General features: G+C 43.5%; 1 protein-coding gene across 4 annotated transcripts in view; it reads left to right on the top strand.

Moving 5' to 3' along the window:
* KALRN (kalirin, RhoGEF kinase) overlaps window positions 1-21199 on the top strand; it is a 651545-nt gene that overhangs the window by 546858 nt on the left and 83488 nt on the right. For all 4 annotated transcript variants that reach the window (XM_011971540.1, XM_011971544.1, XM_011971542.1 and 1 more), the window contains 3 exons: window positions 3865-4148; window positions 5262-5366; window positions 8686-8781. In XM_011971540.1, coding sequence (XP_011826930.1) covers window positions 3865-4148; window positions 5262-5366; window positions 8686-8781 — 485 coding nt within the window. The remainder of the gene's footprint in view (window positions 1-3864; window positions 4149-5261; window positions 5367-8685; window positions 8782-21199) is intronic.

The raw sequence follows: 21199 nt of genomic DNA, 5'->3' as shown, positions 1-21199 counted from the left end.
CTTCCTTCCTTCCTTCCTTCTCTCTTCTCTCTTCTCTCTTCTCTCTTCTCTCTTCTCTTCTTTCTCTTGCTCTATTGCCCAGGCTAAAGTGCAGTGGCATGATCTCAGCTAACTGCAACCTCCACCTCCTAGGCTCAAACCGTTCTCATGCCTCAGCCTCCCAAGTGGCTGGGATTTTAGTCATGTGCCACCATGCCTGGCTAATTTTTTTTTTTTTTTTTTTTTTGGAGAGCCGGAGTCTTGCCATTTTGGCCAGGCTGGTCCTAAACTTCTGGCCTCAAGTGATCTGCCCACCTGTGCCTCCCAAAGTTCTGGGATTACATGCATGAGCCACCAAGCCCAGCCATATCCTTTCACCCTGTTTCAGGATTTTATTTCTTCTCTGTTGGCTACATGTAGGCCAGAGGGCCTCCCAGGTAGATTAGAACCTCTAGTCTAGGTGTAGGGCAAAGTCATTATAGGAAAAGGTGACTCAGTCTTTGAGTAGATATGAAAAGCCACTATAATAATTTGTTTAAATACCTAGTCCTGTGTTTGATTTAAGTATCAGCATGCAAATTGGCACTGTCAGGGGGCCTATGTGCGGGCAAGGTAGAGCTGGTCAGGTATTCTCCCAAGACCATGGTGATGATGAGAAGCAGCAGCATTCACAGAGACAACTCACCTTTGATTTGTTCAGATGCTAATGGTATCACTTCTTGCTTTGAAGTGTCTCACGTTCATTTCTTTGTATTCCCTGTGCACAGCCCTAGTGTGGCTTTCTGGGTTCTAGTTCCTCCTTCCCAGGGCTGTGCTGTGTATAGTTGCCAAGATTAATTAAAAACAAAGCAACAACAACAACAAAAACCCTTTTTATGTCATTTCCCAGTAGTCTCATAATAAAGTTTATACTCCTCTGGTTTATTATTGAATGTCCTCACAAATTTTTCTATCCAGGTTCTCTTTCTCCACTAATCTTTATTTCACCCAAAGGATCTATTACTGGCTGTTAACCTATTTTTCATTTTTCCTGCCTCTGTGCTTTTGTTCCTGCTGTTTCTCCCTTTTGGAATTCCTTCGCCCTTCTATTCAGATACAGCTCTTCCATTAAATCTTTTCAGATCAATTCCGCCTCCACTGATCTGACCCTCCTCTGAACTCTGCTTACTTGTCAGCTAAAGTCCATACCAGCCCTCTGGCAATTAATCACATACAGCCTGGTGAATGTATCTTTATTTTGTGTGCTCAATCTTGCTTTTTCATTTTCTGTCTCTCTCTCTCTCTCTCTGCTTCTCTCTACCATTGTGTATGGATGTCTATGTACAGCTAGATAAGAGGTCTATGAAAATAAAAATCTGTCTTATATATCTTTAGAATAGACGACCTAGTCGGTGCTCCATGACATAATTGTTACTTAGGAGTTCTCACTGAGGATCTTGATTTGCATGCCGATGCTCCTGTGCAACTTTCAAATGTCTGGGGATCCCAGCTTTCTCAATACTAGCAGGAACAAGAACAGCATCCCCAAGCACTGAGAGCTAGGAAGATATCTGAAGTGGACTTAAAGGGCTTTCTTTTGAATAACTCAAAACTGTTCTGTAAAGCCAAGGTAGGTAGATTCTAATACTGATCTCCTCCGAGTTTAATGAGTATTCAGAAATCAAGGATTTAGGGAAAATTAAATAAAGTTTGCTCAACGTGCTTTTCCTGCATGCCCACATCTGCCACATGCCTGTTCTCGCCTGTCTATTCTTCCATGGCAGTGAGGCTTTCCCTAGACTTGCTCTTCCTCCAACCTTATCCCCAACCCCATATCCAGAGGGAGCCTAGAGAACTGGGGGGGGCGTAGACATGAAAGGCCCAGTAGTGTTTGTTTGTTTGTTTGTTTGTTTGTTTTGAGACAGAGTCTCCCTCTGTCACCCAGGCTGGAGTGCAATGGTGCGATCTTGGCTCACTGCAACCTCTGCCTCCTGGGTTCAAGTGATTCTCCTGCCTCACCCTCCCGGGTAGTTGGGATTACAGGCATGTGCCACCACACCCGGCTCCAGTAGTGTAGTTTAGTGCTCAAGTCTGGCTGTCTGGAGTTCAGATTTCACCTTGACCCTATGAGCTGTATGTCCTTAAGCAAGTTAACTCTTTAAGTCTGCAGTTTCTTCTTCTGTAAAATGAGGACAATAACAGAACCTACCTCATAGAGTTATACGGAGAATGAAATGGTAGTCCACATAAAATGTTCAGGCTATTGCAAGCATATTATATGATTGAAAATAGTCACTATATGGCATACAGTTTACAAACAATATGCTGAGATTTAAAAAACAAAACCAGACAAACTCTTGTGCTCCAATCACTATGCCTTCAAAACAGTACAGGAATTCTCTATACTCTGTCTTGTTTCTTACACCCATGCTCTTGCATCCTCTCTAATTAGGCCATGGCCCCCTCCATTCCACTACAGCTGCTTTTTTCAAAGTCACCGATGATCTCCATGTTGCTCAGTTTTAAGACTTAATTCTTAGGTCATCTCTCCTGACCTATCAAGCAGAATTGGACACAGCTAATTTCTCCCTTCGTAAGACATTTTCCACATGCAGCTTCCAGAATGCCTCACCCTCCTGGTTTTACTCCTACCTCACTGGCTACTTTCTGGTCCTCTCGTCTTCCTGCTTCTGGCTTAGTCCTGGGACTTTGTCATTATCCATATCCACGCCCCTCATTTATCTCACCCAGCTTCATGGCTTCAACCCCATCTCTCCTCTGACAACTCCGCAATTATCTCCAGTTCACCAGCACTTTCTCCCCTGAGCTCCAGACTTGATGGCAAGCTGCTATTCAATTTCTCCACTCAAGTATCTAATGGGCATCTCAAAGATGTCTAAAACTAAACTCCTATATTCCCTCCCCTCAATCCTGTTCCTCCTGTATTCTTCCACATCTCAGGAACCCTGTCCTAACCTCAGACCCAAAACCTGAGTTACCTTTGACCCTTTTTTCATATCTCATGCACAGTCTGTCAGCAAATCATATTGGCCCTTCCAGCAAAACATCTCCAGAATCTGATCACTTCTAACAACCACTAGGACCACCCTACTTCTAAGCCACCAACATCCGTCACCTGGAATAGTGCAGTAGCCTCCCAACCAGTATCCCTATTTCCACTTGCCCTCAATATGGAAACCAGAATGACCTTTAAAAATATAAGCCATAGTTATCACTCTGGCTCAGAGTCTTCCAGTGGGTTTTCACTCCAGGTAAAAGCCAGAGGCATAACACTGGCCCACCACATGCTTGTTGACCCAGCTCCCGGCAGCTTTTCTGACTTCCTCTCTTACTGATCCCGCCTGGCTTACTCCACCAAGGCCACCCCAGGCCTTGCCTTGGGCCCTTTGTGTTTCTCTTCTGTCCAGAAGGCCCTTCGCCAGATGGCGTCACCACCACTAGGCCTTGGCTCACATGTCATGTCATGAGACTGTCCCTGACCAACTGTTCAACCTGTACCCTCTTTTCCAACGCCAGCATTCCCTAATCCCTTTCCCTACTTTACGTTTTGATGTAGTACTTCTCACCACCTGTCATACTTTTCATTTTGCTTATTTTATTGTTATAGTCTATTATATGTGTTTCCCACCAGAATGTAAACTCCACGAAGGCAGGAGTCTCTGTCTTCTGCCCACTCCTGTATGGAATGGTGCTTCATACATTAAAAATTGAGTGAGTCAAACATTTTCTTGCTGTTCTTGAGAGGGTTCTCTGGACTGGGGTCTACAGCTGGCCTGGATATTCTGCCTTGTGCCCTAGCTTCCTGAGGATGGAGCTGTCTCACTCCCAGGTTTGCGGCCTGCCTTCACTGCCTCTGACATGGCTGTGTCTGTCCCTTTTCCTCAGATGCATACTCTCATTCCTCAAGTGAGAATGGAGGCAAGTCCGAGTCCGTGGCCAACCTGCAGGCCCAGCCCTCCCTGAACTCCATCCATAGTTCCCCGGGTCCCAAGCGCTCCACCAACACCCTTAAGAAGTGGCTGACGAGTCCTGTGCGTCGGCTCAACAGCGGGAAAGCAGATGGAAACATCAAAAAGCAGAAGAAAGTTCGGGATGGTCGGAAGAGCTTTGACCTGGGATCTCCCAAGCCTGGGGATGAGACAACCCCTCAGGGTGACAGCGCTGATGAGGTACTTACATGGGGCCCCAGAGTTGTCCATCAGGAGGGCCTTCTGACATGTCTCCTTCCTCAGGTTTTGTCAACTAGGCCATCTCAAATCTCCACTAGTGTGTTATCTTGAGCCTAAGTGATTTGGATTCATTTTATTCTAAAGACATTGGCCAGTTTGATTTGTGGTCGATTCAGAAACTGACTAGCACCTAAGACATCCAGCAGACAGAAACCATTTGCCAGATTTGGAGATAGGACCTGGGCCTGAGGGGAGTCATTTGGTCATTAGTTCCCTACCTCTATTAAGGACTACATTAAAACCAGCTAGACCTGTTTATATTTAGAATAAAAGAATGAAGATTGTTTCACTTTGGAAACAGGACTATGCTGGAAGATTATAGCTGTTTTCAAGTCTCTTGAGCAGTGCCACACATCAAAAAGAATACGCCATCCAGAGTTACTCCAGATGAACAGATGAAGATTACAATAGGCAGGGTCTCAGCTCAAAGAAAAACTTTAATCAGGAAGTCAGCCAATGATTAAATGGGCCTTCATGAAAACTAATGAATACCCGTACTGGAAGGTTTGAGAGACCGTAGCCAAAGTTAGGCTGGACGAAGCTGAGATTCTGTAACCAAAAGACACTGGATATGTTTTGGTTGGGGAAATGAGATACCTGTTTTATTTGGCACACAATCCTGCTCTAATCACTGATGTAGCTAAGAACTTCTTTGTGATGTGTAACCGGACCCCCTCTTGTTGTTAATTTATGCTACCTGCCATGTCTCCCTCTGGAAATGGCAGCTGAGCCTGGTGGCATTTTTTACAAAAATGTAAAAGTTAGGCTCTCTCCGACTACTTCCAGCTTTTTCTTTTCTTGCTAATCAATAAGATAGATAGTTGCTGGTTTTGCTTCTTTTGGGGTGTGTGTGTGTGTTCCCCACTGGTGCTCACTCTCATTTGAAATAAGCAGGTGTATCCATGTTTCAAAAGAGGAAATTGTGACTGAACAGTTAGGAGTGAGTTGAGGGAGGAACTCTCCTCCTATGTATTATTTTTGTTAATGTCAAGTCCAGAACCATTGGCATGTTTAGCTTGTGACACAGTAACTAATGCTGCTCTTTTGTTCTAGAAGAGCAAGAAAGGTTGGGGTGAAGATGAGCCAGATGAAGAGTCACACACACCCCTCCCACCGCCTATGAAGATTTTTGACAACGACCCTACACAGGATGAAATGGTAGAACTTCTTTCCTTTCTCACTTAAAAGAGCAATGTGCAGGGCGTGATTTTGTTTTTTGTGTGTGATGGGGGTATTCGTACTCTTTCTCCCATGTTATCTCGTCCTCCTCATGAATCCATGCTGTTGTCAATTGTGTCTCTATTTGGTAGGTGTCCCTTCCCCAACCCTGGAGGTCCAGCTTCGTTCTAGGCTGTGGAGGGGGTGTGTGCAGAATTCTCAAAGTGGGAATCTGCCTGGTGTCTTGTCCTGTTGATAAAGGGTAATGGTTCTGTCTTTGGAAGCAGCACATCCTGAAAGGAGCAATTCCAGGTAGTCCCAGTCCACAACCATTTTGTCATACCTGACTGTACAACCACATGTTAGTTGTTTTCCCTGTACTTAACTCTAAACTCTAACTAATGGTAGCTACCAGTCAAGCCCAGTGTTGGTCAAATTTTGCAATGACAGTATGAGAAATGGAGATGCTGCTAAGGGGAAGTTATTGTCAAAGGTGGACAAACCTCATATGCGAAACTGCCTGTCTTTGCTTTGCAAGATTCCCTGGCCCACTGGCATACAGAGGCTCACTGGTATTTTATCGATGCTCCCTGTGTCTCCAGTCACCCGGTGATCATCCCAATTGTTCTGGAGCAGAAGCGTGGGTTAGATGTACTTCCAGGTACTGACCCGAGGCTTGGGGCAGCTTTGTGTTCTCCCTCACTTGCCACTCAGTCTCCTTGCAGCCCTGCTTTCACGTCACTGTGTTTTTCTTGCCTTAAGTGTTGCTGATTCTCTTCGACTCTAGACGTGGAAGTGGCAGTTTCGGGTTTTGACTGTACGTCACTTTCAATTTGCTTTTTTGAGTGCTGTTTTGTTGCAGTGGTGGTAGTGGACGCGGCGGCTTGCCTGCCTGTCGCTCCAGGCTCTCCTGTGCTCTCTAGTGCTCTGTCCTGCAGTGGGACAGCCTCCCTCCAGGAGGTGCCCAGCAAGTGTAAGCAGGAAACAAATCTCTGTAGTACCATCGAGCACACAATTCAAAAAGCACCGTCTGTGGATGTGTCCTTTCTGGTGACATCTCAGTTCTTATTTTAATTCTCTCTGCTTTGCGTTTGAATTGTTAACCCACAGACATTAACTGACGTCTTCCTCTGGAAGGCTGGAAGGACAGAGTCTAGGGACTCTGAGATGTGGCAGCTGCCCCCATGATGTGACTCACGTAGTCGTGGCCCCTCCTAGGTGATGTTGGTGGCCCTGTCTTCAGGGCCAGATCTTTGACTCTGGATCACTGGGAAGAAACATAGTGGGAAGGCCGGTGTTATGCCATCCTGCATTTCTGAGACAGAAGTGCTGGTGCTTCACCTTGAGATGGGAATGAGACCCTGCCTACTTGTAATGTGTTTTATAAACAGCGATCGTGGCCTGGGGAGTAGGGTGCCCATGTCTCACACAGCCCTCTGTGCAAGGGCCCTGCTTGCATAAGGTCACCACCCTCTCTCTCTAATTCCCTCAAACACAGCTTGTTTACAGAAATGGATGTTACATTGTTTCTGGATAATTTTTAACTGAGAATTCTGGCTTAACCTTTATTTGTGTAGCCTTTTCCTTACCCAGAAATGGGGCAGATGGCAACAGTCTCCTTTCAGATACACGAATTCTCCTTATTCTTGCTTGTTTGATTTCTGTGTGTTTTTATCAGTGTTTGGGAGTGGGATGAACTTCAGAGCATCTAGCAAATGGAGTTGGATTTATTAAAACAATTTTTACAACACTGTCAAGGGAATTTTTAAAAGTTCACCATTGTAATATTGTGCACTTGTCTTCTCCATGTTTCCTTCTAATCTTTTTCATATGTGTGTACGTTTTACTTTTACAATTATAATATGCATATGATATGTCCAATGTTTTATTTGCTACCATTTCCTAAAATTGCATTAATTGTTTTCTTCCTAGCTGTAATTTTCATAGCTGGAGAAAACTTTGCTTATTTTCTGTTCCATAATGTGTTTGATCAGCCTGTTGGGGACATCCTAACAGGGTGTTTCCGTTGTTTGCTACTATGGCTAATACTACTACATACAGATCACTGTGTATATAAAGCATTTGTTCTTTTGACTTCTGTCCTTGGAATAAATTCCCAGGAGTAGGACTACTAGATTAAAAAGAGGATAACTTGATTTTCCACATAGACGTAAGCTTTTTCCTACATTCCCCAAGACAGAAAAATAATATTATTATATCTTCCTTAATTATAATTATTTTCCTCCCATCTCAGAAGCAAAGACTTAATAAAGTAACTTAGATTAGATGAGAAGCTTCATTTTTGAAACTTTTCCTCTAACCCAAGGGGCACACTCAAAGGAGCCTGTGTCCTGGCCTTGGGAACACCACTGCCGTCTGCTCTGATAAGCTGGAAGTAAAAGCACATATGTACTGTGGGGGGTTAACCATTTCTGCCCCAGTTTCTTCTCAGGTAGAAGAAAGAAGAAAAAGCCAAACAAAAAACCACCGTCCTTCAGTGAGCAGGAAGCCCCAAACCATTGACCAAACCACCACACAGACAACTCCTCATTGCTGGCGCAGGGGAAAGGGGACACAGGAAGGTCCTGGAATCGTCTCTCTTTACTATGAACAGGATAGTTTCTGGCTGCTTCAGGACTCCTGCTAAAGTCTTTTATTACTTCCTAGTGTTCCGGTTCAGGGGCCTTACCAGAGCTAGCTATGCTTTGTGGAAGGGTAAGGGTGTATGTGTGTCAGGGGCAGAGGGGGAGAGGAAGAGAGAGGGAGAGAATATAGGAAGGGAGTATCTAGCTTGCTGGTCGCTAAGGGTCCTGCCCCTAGCATTTTTGCTAGACACATAATAAGGATCTATATTTAAGGCTATAGTAAAGCAAGGACTGTTTCCCTTTTTTGGACACACTGGAGGCTGAGTTTATTGAATCCTTCACACTCCGAAACAGCAACGGGCAACCGTGTAGTGGCCAAAGTCTTGTTTGCCCACAGAGCAGTAGCCCCCACCCTCCAAGCTGTTGCTGTCAGTAGGTGCAGCCCTGGCCTGTAGGCCTCCCAGGAAGTCAGTGATTCCTCCTCTCCCCTCCCTCATAGGCTTACCTAAGGATAGCCTAGTCCCATCCATTTGCTGCTGGCTAGAATTTCTGATAAGGGGTTGGGCAGGCCTGTATTATACCCACACTCTTCTCCGTCTGTCACCTGTTCCCTCTAAACACAGAACTTTGCTTCCCTTCCCTGCTTTGAACTTTGGACTTTCTGTTTTACTTCCTGATCACTGTTCCTTATTCCTTGCTAATCTGCTTTTCCTCTGCTGCCCGATGTCTTGCAGTCCTCCTCTTTGCTAGCAGCCCGGCAGGCTTCCACTGAAGTACCTACTGCTGCAGACCTTGTCAGTGCAATAGAAAAGTTGGTCAAAAACAAGCTGGTAAGTGGGGGTCCCGGAGGCAGTTCTGTGTGTGTCTCACCTCCACGCTGCTGCAGCCTTGCATCTGTCTGCCGTTTTCTCCTTTCACCTGTCCTCATTCCTCCTATGTGATTGCAGCTAATGATGGTTTCTAAAAAACTGTACCCCAGAGTCCTTTCTGACTTTGTTTGGGAATGGGCATAGGGAATTAATAGATCGTTTGGGGGCTGCAGCGTTTGATGAAAGTTGAAAACTGTCCAAGACAAACTTAACTCATTGCAAGTCTGATCCAGTGGCCCACAGGCAAGTGGCATTCAGTCAGCGATTGATATATATTTGGTTAGCCCAGAAGTTAGTGCACTGTGATGCTAGAACACACTGATTGGATCTTTGATAGCACTAGGAAATTTTATGAGGGACCTTGGGTAGCCTTCCAGCTTGCAAAGTCTCTCGAAAGTAGACTGCTGTTTATAAAGGGGAATGGGCAAAAGTGTGTGGATACCTCACCACAATAAATTAAGAGAGCCAGTGCCTAGCCCTACCATGGTGGGAAAAACTGAACATAAGCCGCTGGCAGCCTGTCTAGCCTGTGACTGTCTCATTGAGCCATCAGCCGATTGGAGGGATAGGTGATGAGCCTGAGCAGGTTTGGGGTTTTGGCATAATGCTGGTGAAAGGGCCCTTTTTTGGATAGCTCATTAGGATAGAGCTGTTCCTCCAGTCTCATGTTTTTACATTTAAGTGTGTCACCACAGAATGACACCTGGAAGCATTTTCCTTTCTTTCACTCTCATCCATATCACCCATTTAGCTTTTCCTGCAATTCTCATTAGGATAAATGTCTGTGCTTCTGCCAGACTTCTGTTGGGCAGTCTTATTAATCACTTGGCCCAGGAGCTAGAGGAAAATGATGGATGCTCTCTATGGAAAGCTACCTAATAATTTTGACTCTAGTAACTCACTTTTCAAATATCCCAGCATATCCTGTATAAATGAGGTTTAATACATATGATTTTATTTTTTTTCCTGCTAAATTTTCCTTTCTAATTCAGAAAAGAGAAAAACCCTGCTGTTTTTGGTACCCAGTGTCAAACTCTTGAAGGTTGTCCGTTTTCCTGCCATCTCTCCTTTTCCTACCAGCAGGAGTTAAGTGTCTTGTGGGCACTACGTTGACTTTCCAAAGACCCCTCCCTGGTATTTCTCACTTGCTCTCCCTTCCTCTCCACACCAACCCATATACCCTCTTCATTCTACAAATGCTATATTTAATTTTTTTCTTAAAGTCATCCTTTTTCTTTTTTGCATTTTTTCTTTTACCATCTGAGCCTGGGCTCTGACTTCATTCCTGGACTATTGCAGTAGCCATTGCCTGCCCTTTCCCCACCCAGTCTGCCTTCACCCCAAATTGGTCTTCTGTAAACACTGCTTATTACCTCCCTCTTGGCTGCATAAGCAGTGGTCTCCAATGTGGGGGTGCCCTCAGGTACATAAGACAACTTACTGGGGTATGGGAAGAAAATATTAGAGCCTCTTTATAGCATTTTAAAATGGTTTTATATGTGTTTTCTCATGTATATAATGATAGTACAGTAGCATAGATATAGAATTTATAGACAAGTTACATGTTTGGGGGTACGTGAACAAAATTATTTTCAATGACAGAGATATATAATCAAAGTTTGGGAATCACTGGCCTATACATAAAGTCCACACTTATCTAATATTCTGATATTTTTGTAGCCTGTTCTCCAACCTACCTTTCCAGCATCTAGTTATTTATTTGGTTGATGAACTCTGCTCCAAACAAATTATTTTCTCTGCTCTCCTCAAACTCATACTTGGCTTTCTTCCCTCCAAGTTTTTGTTCATATCGCCCCACTTCTCTGGAATGTTCTCCCTCTTATGTTTGCTGATCTAGAGCATAATGGTCATTCAGGGTCCTCCTCAAATCTCCTCTCTACAGAGGCTCCTCTGACCAGCCCAGGCCAAATTTCCATTGTAATCCCATGGGAATTATGAAAGCCACATACCGCCTGGGACAGCTGTTAAGTAGCTCTGTAGCATAATTTGTTCAAATATCTGAATGTTTTCATTTGCATTTTACCCCCCTAGCTAGATGGTAAGTCATTTAGGATATTATTATTATTATTATTGTTGCTCTATTAGTAAAAAAAAAAAGTCTTTTACACTTATTTTTATATTTTGGATTACCTTTTACTACTACTACTGCTAAGCTTTGCACTGCTGACAGTCTCTGGGCCACTAACACGTGTGATCTGTGCTGTTAAACATGGCTAGGTGTTAAACATGTAAGCAAAGACATAGAAAAGTCCCATCAAAGCAAATTTTCTAGAGAAGAGGGGATGTGGGATGGCACTGGTGTTGATTGGCTTTATTATAGGCTGTCAATAAATGTCTGTCGAATGAATGTCCTTTCTGTGGTGAGTTTGCCATAATGAAGGATTTAACTTCTTCCAGCAATAACTACTCTTGAGGACCTACAGTAAGCCCAGAATTAGAGCTATCTTTGGCTTAACATGTAAAACCAAGCTCACGTCACAGAAAGGAAAAAGGAAGCAGTGGTTTGGTTTCTTAGAATCTTCCTACCAAAAGTTGATTCTTGGTCCTTTCCACCACTTTCTCTTTCTTCCCTTCCCACATGGGGTAGCAATGTAACAGTACTAGGCTGAGAATATCTCAGCCATGCTTGAGAGCACTAAGTTGTATTTTCACCTTCAAGACTCTTAGTCCTATTCCTTATCAGTTCTTCAGCTTAGAAGAAGAAAAGATCCAGAGCCCATAAAAGCTCTGGAGTGTGTATTTGACTAAGTACAACTGTGTGATAGCTGCCAAGATAGCGAGTATTATCACAGGCTTGATTAACGAAAGTACAATGTACAGATCAAGAGAAGCAATAGTATTCAAAGGTATTCAGACCATACACGTCATGAGCTGTGTGTGAATAATGCATTCTATTCTTTCCTTTTTTTTTTTTTTTTTTTTTTTTGAGACAGAGTCTCACTCTGTCACCCAGGCTGGAGTAGTGCAGTGGCATGATCTCTGTTCTCTGCAACCTCCACCTCCCAGGTTCAAGTGATTCTCATGCCTCAGCCTTCTGAGTAGCTGGGATTACAGGCACGCTACCACACCTGGCTAATTTTTGTATTTTTAGTAGACACAGGGTTTCACCGTGTTGGCTAGGCTGGTCTCAAACTCCTACCCACGGTGATTCGCCCACCTCAGCCTCCCAAAGTGCTGGGATTACAAGCATGAGCCACCATGCCCAGCCAATGTATTCTATTATTCTATTCTAAATGCAACCTTCTACAATGTTCTTGAACAAACTGGAGGGGCCCAGAGGAGATAACCAGACCATGTGGTCCATGTAATTTGAAGGAAAGTTGAGGAAACCAAGGTTAAGTATGGGAAGAAGTTAGGAGAAGACACATAAGAGCTGTCTTCTAGTAATTGAAGCACTGCCATGGGAATGAGGTTGCAAAGAGTAACTAACTCTTTGCTACCCCAGAGGGCAGAACCTAGACCTGTGGGTGGGAGTTTTCTTCGTTTCATATGAGGAAGAACTAATAAAGTTCTTTCCACTTTACAGAATTCAATTCCATCTTACAGGAGCATCTGGTATTCTTGGATTTTACTTAGTCCTTAAAGTCTTTGTGCTTTGTTGGTTGCTCAAGCCATGGCGCCAAATTCTGCATCAGAATTCATTTGGCTTCCTAGCTCCACCCAAAGGCCATGAGATCCCCCATGTTCCTATCTCCCAGAGCTGCCCCCGGTGCTTTATGGTTGCATGGTCATTGTTATACCAAAGCTTCTGCCTCGGTGAGTTAGGATCACTGCTGCACAAGACCTACTGTTAAGGAACAAAGACAGGGTTTATCTGAAGTGCAGATAAAACTTCTGAAGACTCACTACCCGCCAATGAGTCCTTCTGGACGTTAATGGGCCCTTCTGTGGTCTTGCCACCAGCCTTGGTCTTTAATCGGTGCTCTTGTTTATCAAGAAAGGATGCTCACCCATCTCCCCAGATAGGGATAACATTCTTTTTCTGGGTTTTGCATTAAGGTATTATCTTTAAGCCAGGAATACAGCTCCCCCTGCTTTCACTGTGTGATTTTTAATAAACCCTTTTCTAGACCTGTGGACTGTTGCTGCTGGCAGTGAGTGTGTAAAGAATCAGAAGACCTAAGATTTAGTCCTGCCTCTGCTGCTTACTGTATAGTCCTGGGAAAATTACTTAGTCTACTTGGGGTTCTCTTTTACCTCACTTATTAGTGATGCTGATTCTGTCTATTCAAATCTAATCCCAAAAGAGTTATGATGATAATTGAGTAGGTATGAATGGGCTTTGTAAACTGATAATCAAGCATCTACAAAGGTTAATTCTTAGCCTCCTCAACTGCCTTGTGAAGGACAGGGAAAGGGAACTGTGTCATCCTTATCTCTTGTAGCTTGGTATGAAGCTGGGCACACGGAAACTTACTATTTGCCGGTGATAGATTGGTTGGGTGAATGTTACAGAGTAATAGCTTAACAGTCTATACAATTTGGTTTTATTCCCCAAGTTTGAGAAACAAGGCCTTGAGAATCTAGTGTATCTCTAAACTGAAGTCCTGGAGCCCCAGAATTCTACCATCTTCCTGGCATGAAAGATCGAGACTCTAGAAAGAAAGTCCCTAGGCCGGGTGTGGTGGCTCACACTTGTAATCCTAGCACTTTGGGAGGCTGAGGCAGGCAGATTGCCTGAGCTCAGGAATTCAAGACCAGCCTAGGCAACATGGTGAAACCCCATCTCTAGTAAAATACAAAAGAAATTAGCTGGGCAAGGTGGCATGCACCTGTAATCCCAGCTCCTCGGGAGGCTGAGGCATGAGAATCACTTGAACCCAGGAGGCAGAGGTTGCAGTGAGCCGGGATCGCGCCACTGCACTCCAGCCTGGGTGACAAAAGCAAGACTCCGTCTCTACAGAAAGGAAAGGAAAGGAAAGGGGAAGGGGAAGGGGAAAGGGAAGGGGGGAAAGGGAGGGAGGGCAAGGGAGGGAGGGAGGAAGGAAGGAAGGAAGGAAGGAGGGAGGGAAGGAGGGAAGGGGGGAAGGAAAGGGAAGGAAAGGAAAAGGAAGGAAGGAAGGGAAGGAAAAGAAGGAAGGCCCGCCCCTCTCTAAGCTCATCATCGAGTGACACACCGGCATAGTTCACTGGGCTCAGCATGGCCCCAGTGGACCCTGGCTAATAATCCTCTGCCCTTAGAGAAGAGACTGGCCAGGACTGAGCTCCTGTTTAGTCTACTTAGTGGCCTGGCACCCTGAGAATGTGCCCTATCTGCTTCAGCAAGACTTCCTGCTCTCTGGTTCTCCTACTTTGACAGCATTCATCTCCTCCTTGGGCCAGCCTTGTGGGTCATGGAAGAACATGGCTATGGCCAGGCTGTATTTGTGTGTGTGCTTTGGCCGCCTTTAGAAGAATTCACTTGTTTTGTCAATAGCCAGGTGGAGTTAGCAAAAGTTCAGAATCCAGATGGGAAAAAATAATGGCCTCACCATATCCATTGCAGAGGTGTGTGTTTCCAGGGACTGGGTTCTTCTAGCATTTTTTTGTGGAAGAGATTCCCGAGGTTCTTTTTTTTTTTTTTTAGACGGAGTTTCACTCTTATTTCTTGTTGCCCAGGCTGGAGTGCAATGGCGGCTCACTGCAACCTCTGCCTCCCGGGTTCAAGCTATTCTTCTGCCTCAGCCACCCAAGTAGCTGGGATTACAGGCATGCGCCACCACGTCAGGCTGATTTTGTACTTTTAGTAGAGACAGGGTTTCTCCATGTTGGTCAGGCTGGTCTCAAACTCTCAACCTCAGGTGATCCGTCCGCCTCGGCCTCCCAAAGTGCTGGGATTACAGGCATGAGCCACCACACCAGGCCAGTTCCTGAGGTTCTTGTAAGAAGGTAAAAGTTTAGATTTCCACCAATTTTTTTTGTTTTTGTTTTTGTTTTGTGGAGGCAGGGTCTCACTGTGTTGCTCAGGCTGGTCTCAAATTCCTGGCCTCAAGCAATTCTCCTGCACTGGCCTCCCAAAGTGCTGGGATTACAGGTGTGAGCCACCATGCCCAGCCTCCACAAAATTTTTTTAACCCAATTACAAATCTGAAATGTCACTGGCCTGGAAAATCCAGACTTCAGCTTTTCAACTATGTATTGTCCCTATACCCACCAACAGTTTGCCACGGAATGACTTAGATCTAATGCTTTATGTCCAGAGAATATTATGTAAGGTTTTTGTTGTTTTCGGTTTTTTTGAGACAGGGTCTCGCTCTGTCGCCCAGACTGGAGTGCAGTGGCTTGATTTCGGCTCACTGCAGCTTTGATCCCCCGGGCTCAAGCAATCCTTTCACCTCAACCTCCTGAGTCAGTGGGACTATGGGCTTGTGCCGCCATACCTGGCTGATGTTTTAATTTTTTTATTTTTAGCAGAGACAAGGTCTTGCTTTGTTGCCCAGACTGGCATTGAACCTGAGCTCAAGCAATCCTCCCACTTCAGCCTCCCAAAGTGCCGGCCACAACCATATGTTATTTTTTTACATAAATTTTATTGTGTATATTTGAGGTTTACAACATGATGTTATGGGATACCCATAGATAGTAGAATGGTTACTGTAGTGAAGTAAATTAACATATCTGTCATGTCACACAGTTACTTTTTTGTGTATGTGTGACAAGAGTAGCTAAAATTTAGATTTTAATTAGTTAAATAAAATTTTGGTGGAAATCTAAATGAGTACCTAAAGAGTAGCTAAATGTATGTATTTAACAAAAATTCCAAATACAATTTTATTAATGATAATCCTCATGTAGATTAGGTCTCTAGACCTGTTCATGCTACAGATTTGCTACTTTGTATCCTTTGACCTACATGCCCGTTTCCTAGCTGCCTTTTCCACCTTGCTGGTAACTACTGTTTTATTTTCTATCTGTATATATTTTTGTATATATTTTGACCTTTTTAAAAAATATTTCACATATAAATGAGATCATGCAATGTTTTTCTTTCTGTATCTGGCTTATTTCACTCAGCATAATGTCCTTCAGGTCCATTTGTGTTGTGGCAAATGGCAGGATCTCTTTTTTGTTTTTAATACTTTAAGTTCTGGGATACATGTGCAGAACATGCAGGTTTGTTACATACGTATACACATGTCATGGTGGTTTTCTGCACCCATTAACCCGTCATCTACATTAGGTATTTCTCCTAATGCTATTCCTCCCCTAACCTCCAAACCCCGGACAGGCCCCAGTCTGTGATGTTCCCCTCCCTGTGTCCATGTGTTCTCATTGTTCAACTCCCACTTATGAGTGAGAACATGCATTGTTTGGTTTTCTGTTCCTGTGTTTGCTGAGAATGACGATTTCCAGCTTCATCCATGTCCCTGCAAAGGACAAGAACCCATCCTTTTGTATGACTGCATAGTATTCTATGGTGTATATGTGCCGTATTTTCTTTATCCAGTCAATCACTGATGGGCATTTGGGTTGGTTCCAAGTCTTTGTTATTGTGAACAGTGCTGCAATAAACATACATGTGCATGTGTCTTTATAATAGAATGATTTATAATCCTTTGGGTATATACCCAGTAATGGGATTGTTGGATCAAATGGTATTCCTGGTTCTAGATCCTTGAGGAATCGCTACACTGTCTTCCACAATGTTTGAACTAATTTGCACTCCCACCAACAGCGTAAAACTGTTCCTATTTCTCCACATCCTCTCCAGCATCTGTTGTTTCCTGACTTTTTAATGACTGCCATTCTAACTGGTGTGAGATGGTATCTCATTGTGGTTTTGATTTGCATTTCTCCAATGGCCAGGGATGATGAGCTTTTTTTCATGTTTGTTGGCCACATAAATGTCTTCTTTTGAGACATGTCTGTTCATATCCTTTACCCACTTTTTGATGGGGTTGTTTGTTTGTTTCTTGTAAATTCGCTTGAGTTTTTTGTAGATTCTGGATATTAGCCCTTTGTCAGATGGATAGATTGCAAAAATTTTCTCCCATTCTGTAGATTGCCTGTTTACTCTGATGATAGTTTCTTTTGCTGTGCAGAAGCTCTTTAGTTTAATTAGATCCCATTTGTCAGTTTTGACTTTTGTTGCCATTGCTTTTGGTATTTTAATCATAAAGTTTTTGCCCATGCCGATGTCCTGAATGGTATTGCCTAGGTTTTCTTCTAGGGATTTTAGGTTTTAGGTTTTAAAAATGTTTAAGTCTTTAATACATCTTGAGTTAATTTTTGTTTAAGGTGTAAGGAAGGGGCCCACTTTCAGTTTTCTGCATATGGCTAGCCAGTTTTCCCAACACCATTTATTAAATAGGAAATTCTTTCCCCATTGCTTGTTTTTTAAGGCTGAATAATATTTCTCTGTGTGTGTGTGTGTGTGTGTGTGTGTGTGTATCACAGATTCTTTAACCATTTGTCCATCAGTAACACTTAGGTGTTTCCATATCATGCTATTGTAAATAATACTGCAATGAACATGGGGGTGCAGATATTTTAAGAAAAGCTGACTTCATTACCTACCCAGAAGAGAAGTATATACCCAGAAGAGGGATTATTGGGTCATATGATAATTCCATTCTTAATTTATTTGGGAACCTCCATACTGTTTTCCACAATGTCTATACAAATCTACATTCCCACCAACATGTACTAGGGTTCCCTTTTTTTAACACCCTTGCCAACATTTGTTATCTCTTATTTTTTATTTTTATTTTTTTTTTGCTGTCTCCCTGTCTGGAAATTGAACCCCGATATCTTATTTTTTTCATAATAGCCATCCTAACAGTTGTGATATGCAAATTTTTATCAAAGAGGAGCAACTAAGAGGTGATTGGTTGGTGTGGTAGGTGGTACTGGACCAGCCAGCTTACCCATTGTCTCATCACATGAGCTTTGATCCCTTCCCAAGAGTTACATAGCATATTTAATAAATTCTTGGAGTCCTCCTGTACACCAGGCTTTGAAATCAAGCATAGAATTTTCCTTATATGGAGCTCGCAGTCTCTAGGGTTAATGCTCAAAATCCTCTCCTCCCTGGACTGTTGGCAATCATTTCCTCTCAGATTTTAGTCTAACGTCTCTTGCTAGAGGGATCTTTCTTTTACTGTTTTTCTTTGTGTGTGTGTGTGTGTGTGTGTGTGTGTGTGTGTGTGTGTTTTGAGACAGAGCCTTGCTCTGTCACCCAGTCTGGAGTGCAGTGGCGTGATCTCGGCTCACTGCAGCCTCCATCTCCCAGGTTCAAGTGATTTCTTGCCTCAGCCTCCTGAGTAGCTGGGACTACAGGCCTGTGCCACCACATCTGACTAGTTTTTGTATTTTTAGTAGAGATGGGGTTTCACCATGTTGGCCAAGCTGGTCTTGAACTCCTGACCTCAGGTTATCGGTCTGCCTCAGCCTCCCAAAGTGTTGGGATTACAGGCATGAGCCACTGCACCCGGCCTCTTTTCCATTTTTTTTTAAATTAATAGTTCTTTTCTGACTAATAAAAGAAATACATGCTTATTCAAAAAAATTTGGAAAAATGACAACAGTATAAATATAAATCATCATCTAGACATATTCAGTGTTGAAATTTTGATATATTTTCTTCTAGACCCTTTTAAAAATAGTATAATTAATCATAGAATACTTAAAGTTTAAGTTCTGTTTCTCTTTACTATCACATCAGAGACATTGTCCCAAATTATGAAAATATCTTTGGAGCATTAAGACTGACATTTCTAAGTCTTAAAACATGTTATTTCCCTGCTTACAACTGTCCCATCATTGGTCTTAGAAGGTAAAGTTTCTACTTCTTTATTTTTAATTTAATTTTTATTTTTTATTTAGTAGAGATGGGGTCTCACTATGTTGCCCAGGCTCGATTCAAACTCCTGAGCTCAAATGATCCTCCCACCACAGCCTCCCAAACTGCTGGCATTACAGGCATGAGTCACCATTCCCGGCCAAGTCTCTACTTCTGAATGCCATGCAGGCAAGGTTCCTTATGATCTGATCCCTGCAAAGTTCTCCAGGATTCTATTTTCACTCCTCACTCCCTCTTCCTTTAATACCTAGTCACCCAGACTCACAGGACACACAGTTATTTGACAACCCCCTTCCCTCACACTCTGTACTCTGCCCACACCAGGCTACTTTCAGGTTCCCAGGCTGCCCCCATGTCATTCGCTCTTTCACCCTATATTCACAATGCTGCTCCTGCCTAGAATGTCCTCCCGTTGGCATATCCAGTGAAGCTCTCCTTATTTATCCGTTCTCAGTTCGAGCATTGCCTCTTTCATTAAGTCTTTCCTTTGCTTCTCCACCCCACCATAGAGCCACCTGCTCCTTTTGTTCATCCTCCATTGTACCCTGTCTCTCTACAAGAGACCCATTTTGGCTTAGATTATGGAGGCCAGGGAGCCTTGTCTTATTCATCCTAGTTTCTCCAGCACTTTGCAAATATTTAGCATGTAGTAGATGTTCAATAAATATTTGCCTGAATTCAAATCAGTGGTTACAATACTATGTGATGAATGCCGTGCAGGGAGTGTGAAAAGAGTGTTTACAGGTGCACAGCGGAGGGGCAGGTTATGAGTATATGGTCTCAGATCCAGCGCCCAGGAAATGTGCTCATTTTAAATATGGGGATGACCTTCCTCCACACTTCATCACATATTTGAATCTATTTGCATTTCTATTCCCCATCCTTGGATCGACTATGGGAACATTTGTTGCTCTATCCCCATATACCTTTCCCTTTGTCCTCTGAGACTACTTGTGCCCTGAGCTCCAGGTGGGACAGAAGTCCTCACTGTGGCAGAAACCTGGCCACCACTGCCTTTTTTCTCCCAGGAGCAGAACAGACAATTTTAGGTCAGCTGTAGTTGCCCTTAGCTGGGGCTCAGTATCCCAGCTCTAGCATGGGTAGGTAGGTCTTCAGAGGCAATCACTCTTGAATTATTACAAGCATTAAAATCAAACTCATTGTTTTAGGCAGACTACCTAGCATATAGCCTTAGCCAAATTCTTTCTTTCTCTTGTCCTTCTCTATCACTGTTGCCATCCCAGCGAGTCCTCCCCTGGAGATAACTTGGACTACTTTGCTCATAGAACAGGTCAGGTAGGAGGAGATGGAAGTATTTCCCCATTTGACAGAATGGACTCCTCAGATGTTCTTTGTTCTGTAGAAAGGTTGAGAGTGGACCACAAGAAGTTGGATGCTCCATGGGAGTGCCTGTGGGCAGAGATGTCACCCTGGGAAGGGGTAGGAGCACAGAGGATACCACTGAGCAGCAATTCACTAGAGGAAAACATTCATTTCTTCTAAGGGCAAAGGGATGGACCTGTGAATGAACTTCAGCAGTATCTAATGGTCAAGTGAGCCTATAAACCAGGGCTTGTTTCCCAGGCATTGCAGTCACCATGCTACCACTCAACAGGCTGCAGAATAAAGGCTGAAACAGGACAATGAGGAGAAGGAGAGGGAAAGTAAAAGGCATGTAATCAGATCAATCACCAGCTGGGCCCATCTGCCCAGGAGCCTGTCTCTGGTGATGGCACCAGGAGACATGTCATTGGAATGCCTGCCTGTGTGCTTGGTTGTCAAGCCTCAGCACCAGACACTCTCATTTCCTTAATGACAGGTTACAGATCCTGTATCTATAAATTGAGCTAAACCCTTCTTGACCTTTCCATATTTTTAGCCTATACTGCTGCTCTGGATATAACAACTTCCATGGCCGATTACTTGTTCTGTGAATACCTTTATCTCAAGTTAAAAGAAATTCTCTCTCAAATTTGAAGACCCTGCCCTCTTAGTTTCAGTTTCTAGTGTTGGTAACAAATTCATGTTTAGCCCTTGGCACATTTTGTCAGTTTGAGGGTGGGGGGGATGGAAGAAGTTTGATATCTCTGCTGTGTTATGTTTTTCAGATTCAAATCTTTATATTCTCCATCTTTTTTATAAAATGGACCAACAGGAACCTCATTGCTTTTTTATTTATTTCTCTGGACCTTTCTTTTCTACCTCTGTTTAGCCTATGTTAAAATAGAGCAACTAAGAGCATTGTGACAAATACTCCAAGTGCAGCTCACTGAAGGCCAGGCTGAAGCCTTTACCTCCTACTGCCTTTTTGGACTGCATTTTTTAAAATCTTTGTGACTTTAACCTTAGGGCTAATGTTTTCAAAAACTACTAAATGAAACTGTTTCTGTTAGCTGCAGTAGCTGGTTTAGACAGGCATCTTGTAAGGGCAGTTTAGGGCCAGGCACGGTGTCTCACACCTGTAATCCCGGCACTTTGAGAGGCTGAGGTGGGAGTATCACTTGAGCCCAGGAGTTCAAGACCATCCTGGGCAACGTAATGAGACCCCTGTCCCTACAGAAAAAAAAAAAAAAAAAA

This window comes from Mandrillus leucophaeus, unplaced genomic scaffold (assembly GCF_000951045.1).
Source record: "Mandrillus leucophaeus isolate KB7577 unplaced genomic scaffold, Mleu.le_1.0 Scaffold123, whole genome shotgun sequence".
Taxonomy (NCBI): Eukaryota; Metazoa; Chordata; class Mammalia; order Primates; family Cercopithecidae; genus Mandrillus; species Mandrillus leucophaeus.
This window is presented reverse-complemented; position numbering and strand designations above follow the sequence as displayed.